Source organism: Gymnoscopelus microlampas, assembly GCF_963454915.1.
Source record: "Gymnoscopelus microlampas genome assembly, chromosome: 14".
Lineage (NCBI taxonomy): Eukaryota > Metazoa > Chordata > Actinopteri > Myctophiformes > Myctophidae > Gymnoscopelus > Gymnoscopelus microlampas.
This window is the reverse complement of record NC_139951.1, coordinates 31239056-31244055: the sequence shown is the minus strand read 5'-3', so window position 1 is coordinate 31244055 and position 5000 is coordinate 31239056. Positions and strand designations below refer to the sequence as shown.

The window sequence follows — 5000 nt, the reverse complement described above, 5'->3', positions numbered from 1 at the left end:
TCATTTCCGTTCACAAAAATATATTTTAAAATATCTTTATAAAATGTATTTTAGAATTTTCATTTCTGCTAAGAAGCAAGCTATACTGTATATGCTTAGAGCAATTTGATGTACATTAGGACAAATTTGCCTGATTGCAAAGACGAAACAGAAGTGTGTGTGTGTGTGTGTGGGGGGGGGCGGTCATTTTCAGACAGAATGTTTAGGTCAGTGGTTCTCAAAGTTCCCCTCAAGGACCCCCAGGGGTCCTTGAGGGGGTCCCTAAAAAATAACAGCTGCACAAGCTCGCAGCGCTGCTATTTTTGAACATTTAAAAAAATCTTGAAACATTTTGAATATTGTTCAATCGAGAGACTACATGGGCTCTAATGCCTGATAGTGAGTCCCTGGTTCGATTCCCAACTGGCCTGACCATTTGTTGCATGTCACATGATCCCCTACACTGCGCCCCAAATAACTTAAAATAAAAATAAAATAATTAATACAATAATAATGGAATAATACGTGAATAAGGTTGTAACACAGTATCCACTGCAGTACTGTAGTTAGCACCTTGTTCAATTCCACAAGACATGTCGACAGGCAGACAACTTAAGATATTTTTTTCTTCTCTGTATCATTGTCTGTCTGTCTGTCTGTCTGTCTGTCTGTCTGTCTGTCTACTAACCCACCCACCCATCCCTAAATATCTAGATATCTAGATATCTTGACTCTACATCAGGTATAATCTATAGCTCTGGACTTGATTTCCTGAAAACACCTTAGCACATAACACTGGGCTCTCTGCTACAGTAGGTCCCCTCCTGTTTTCGCTCTACACTACGTCTTAGCGCAAAATAGCCAAGCTCACAATGTGTTGTGTTGCGACATGTTGTGAGCTTCTAGATCTGCTATTTTCACTGAATGTTCGCCCCAGAATAAGGAGGCTACGGTTCAAGTGGTTATGTACAGAAGATTGTCATATGAAAAGATCAGAAAGGTCCATGGCCCTAAGAGTTCTGCTCTAACAAAAGTTTAAAAGATTGTGGCTGACACCTACGCATTTCATCAGGGTGTGTTCTGGAGATTCCCTTTCAAAACCATACTGTTTGATTATTGATGTACAAAATGCCAACAGCTGTACTGTATTTGCTAGCCTATCGTGGGACTAGCCACACCTACTTTCACAAAAGGGTCGCCCTCGCAAAATGTAAGATAGACACATAGAGGTTCCGATGCTAATAAAAAGAGTACAATAATTAATCAACACACACATGGAGTGTCTCTCTACTACAGTAGGTTGTTTGTGACAGATGCAATGTAGCACTCCCATGACCTTAGGGTACCTCTAGCGCCCTATAGGTGAACACACCTAGCTCCAAACAGGTTGAGAAAGTTTTACGAGTCACTTGGACCGAAAGAAGAATCTCTAGTCTTTTTTTGCACTTTCACCATTCAGGTCGGTGTTATGGAATTTACAGACAAAAGAATAATGAGCACAGTGCAATTATTCAACTAAACAAAATGTTTGGTGGCTAAACAGTGAGTAACACGCTCACAATACCAAAAACAGCTTTTGCTCAGTGATTCAAAAGAATACAACTACAGTAACTGGACATCCTTTAGATGAAGAACTTAATTCTGCCTTACCTCACACCTGTGACCACATGGACAACACATTCCTTGTTTAAAGTAAGTAACACATGCAGGGTTTCATGTTAAGCCAAAACATGAAGGCCGTTGAGAAAGCCTTGCACAGCACAATCCAGAGTATTAATGGAACAGTGAGAGTGCTGCTGTGTATGTAAAACCCTTGCAGAGGTTCATGGGACTTACAGAGCCCTGCTGTTCCTGCGTGAGGCTCTAGTCCTGTTGATCTGAAGCTTTCTCTTCCACATCCCCCCTGCTAGCAGGCGGAAACCCCACTGATTTCAGTCTGACCAAGCTGAGCTGACCAAAGGAGGAACGGAGAAAAAAAGAGCAGGAATAGAAGAAATCTAGAAAGTGAAGGAGCAAGGAGGAGGAAGACAGAGAGGGAGTGAGTGAGTTTGTGAGTGAGTGAGTGAGTGAGGGGGGAGGGCATTGAAAAGAATGAGACCTGACAGTCTGGTCCTTTTACTATTTCTTTCATCACTCACCCACCACCACCACCACCACCACTACTCTCTCTTTCTCTTTCTCTCTCTGTGTCTGTCTGTCTCTCTTCTTCCCTCCCTTCTCCGAAACCTAAGATACTCTGGTATTTTCTTTTGGTATGCAGTTATTGACTGTAACATTACTTAGTTTACAGTCATGTTTGGTTAGTTGCAAGGCTGTGAAGACAGCTCCTGATGAAGAGATTATCGGCCATGAACCACTAAGTAAAACACCAATGTACAGCTTGATTGTAGCTTGATTCGATTTTGTTTCCTTTTAATGTTGAATCTGCTTCAAAATGAATTCATTTAGATCTCTATTTCATTCATTCTCTGCATTTTATTCCCTGTGTGTCCATTTTATCTGTCATATTGTTATTTGTCTGTTTTAAGTATTGTATCATTACCTGCTTTTCATTTGTGCACTTTCACTTAATAATGTAAAGCACACAGTATTGCATTTTACTTTATGAAATGTGTTACAATAATGAAGTTTTAACGATTTATTGATTGATATGGTATTACACAAACGCACACAGGCACGCACACAGGCGTGCATAAATGTGTGTGCCATGCGTGCACGCAATAATCACATCAGCCTGACCAGCTGGTGTGTTATTGATCTGGGTGATAAAGAACAGCATGGGGCAAGAGGCAGCGGGAGGAAAGACCTTTTCCTTTTATTCGATCATCTAAAAGCCGCCATGGGGCACTGTGTTCAGCTCTCTCCTTCCAGCTCTGAGTGTTAACATTTATTTAGCCATGTGTGGCTGTTTGCATGCAGGTGCGGTATACTGTATAGCGCATACAGTGTGCCTGCCAGGCTGCAGAGACTTTGTATGTCTTTGCTGTGGAGCAGAAACCTTGTATCATTATATTTCAACTTTTTATGTTTTTTTCTTAAATGAATGCCCTACTACAGTGAGACACAAAAGTAGCAAAAATAGCCGATCTACAAGCTCACAACAGGTCACATCTTGACGTGTTGTGAGCTTGTTGAGGTGCTATTTTTGCTATTTAAAATGTTTTTGTCAAGTGAAAGTGGTTAGGTGTATAGTGGGTTTTATAAACATTGAACCAATTAAAAGTATTAAAGGACGACTTCACCCATTTTCAACCTGTCTTCATATAATAGGTCCTCACTAATGCACATGATAAAATTATACAATTTTTTTCTACTTTGTCTGTGTCTCATAGGAGGGCTGTGGTCGGTCCAGAAACCTGTCTACCAGTGACATCATAAATTCTCCAAAAAGATAAAAAAAGATTCATTCAGATTTTTATTAAGGCGAGAACAATGGGATCTATTATTGCGTTGCAACTTTCCAGGAATACAAAGCCTGCAGTTTCTATTAGCTTGGATTCCCCATCGATGATGTCACTGATAGACGGGTTTCTGAACTGTCTACAGCCCTCCTCTGAGACACAGACTGATTAGAAAAAAATTGTACCGTTATATCATGAGCATTAGTGAGGACTTATTATATGAAGACAGGTTGAAAATGGGTGAAGTCGTCCTTTAACAAGAGCTTGTGGTTAAAATAACTTCAGTACATTGGATCAAAAGGAACAGAGGTTATTTTTTCCATTTCCTGTAAGTTAATAAAAAGTAACAGTTTTCGACATTTCCAACCGACAGTGATTTGCTCATGTACAGCCATACTGTGTATAACATAATTCACAATAGATCATCTATGAAGAGTGGATGTTTAAAGTGGAATAGAAGTGGTAGCGTCATTGAGGATCATTAGCAGTGAGGTCTAGAAGGCACCGTGAGTCAGTCTGACTGGGCTGAAGAATCTGAATTAAACAAACACCAACACACTCTAATGAGCAGATTAGCAATCAGTTGATGCTTCTGGCAGAGCCGGCTTTGGAACGCTCCGCCTCTTTCACACAAACGCGAGTAGACGCACGTGCGCACACACAAACACTACAGAATGCATGCTGACGTACCCACCCGCCCACACCCACCCACAATGAAGCATAAGAAGACTCACTATATCTATCTGTCTCTCTCTCACTTTTATCTCTCTCTCGCCTTTTCCCTTCATCTGCAAGTCAATTTTGGCCTGACTAACAATGACTGCGCACGTATGCGCGCGTGTGTGCGTGCGTGCACACACACACACACACACACACACACACACACACACACACACACACACACACACACACACACACACACACACACACACACACACACACACACACACACACACACACACACACACACACACTCTCTGTTTTGTTTTGGGAGGGCACCGTAAATGAGGAGACTCAGCACTGGCAGAAACAAAGTGCTGTCAGCCACTAAAATGAGCACTCCTCCCACGCAATGAAAATTCACCAATGCAGCAGCATTTCTACACATCAAACCTTCTCTGCTTTGAGCTCACAGCCGCAAGCAGATAATATTCCTTTTTAATACATGTCGTGTTTTGAAACCTACATGGACAATAGTCTAAAAACATCCGCATGGAAGATAAAGCACCATAATAATATCTTAGAAAATGTGAGCGCAATCTTGTCTACGTAAATCATGACAGAGTTTGAAGTGTCATGCCCTCAATTACCAGCAGGAGGCAAGATTCCATATTGTGTTGACCTCATGTCATGCCTTTGGAGACAGTCCAGTGGTGAACAGTGACTAGTACATTTACTTGAGTACTGTAGAAATTGTACTTTTGACTCCACTACACTTCTAGGAAAGGACTCTTGGGACCCAAACTTACAAAAATATGAAGAATTAACCACTTAATCCCTATTTCAAATGTAGTGAAAATACAAACTCCGATCTAGAAAAATAAATTGTAATTTTAATACAGCAATGCATTGATAAAAATAAAATGCACTTCATAATTTGAATACTTGAGTATGTACTTG

At 40.8% G+C, this 5000-nt stretch overlaps 1 protein-coding gene across 7 annotated transcripts in view; it reads right to left on the bottom strand.

Moving 5' to 3' along the window:
• LOC311060901 (rho GTPase-activating protein 44-like) overlaps positions 1–5000 on the bottom strand; it is an 83898-nt gene that overhangs the window by 37592 nt on the left and 41306 nt on the right. For 2 of the 7 annotated variants that reach the window (XM_084079288.1, XM_084079291.1), the window contains exon 1: positions 1816–1914. The exons of 2 other annotated variants lie outside the window; for them this stretch is intronic. In XM_084079288.1, coding sequence (XP_083935414.1) covers positions 1816–1877 — 62 coding nt within the window. In that variant the 5' untranslated portion in view covers positions 1878–1914. Of the gene's footprint in view, positions 1–1815; positions 1917–5000 lie in introns of those variants that run through there. 3 more of the 7 variants (XM_084079290.1, XM_084079292.1, XM_084079294.1) reach the window with 3 other exon arrangements.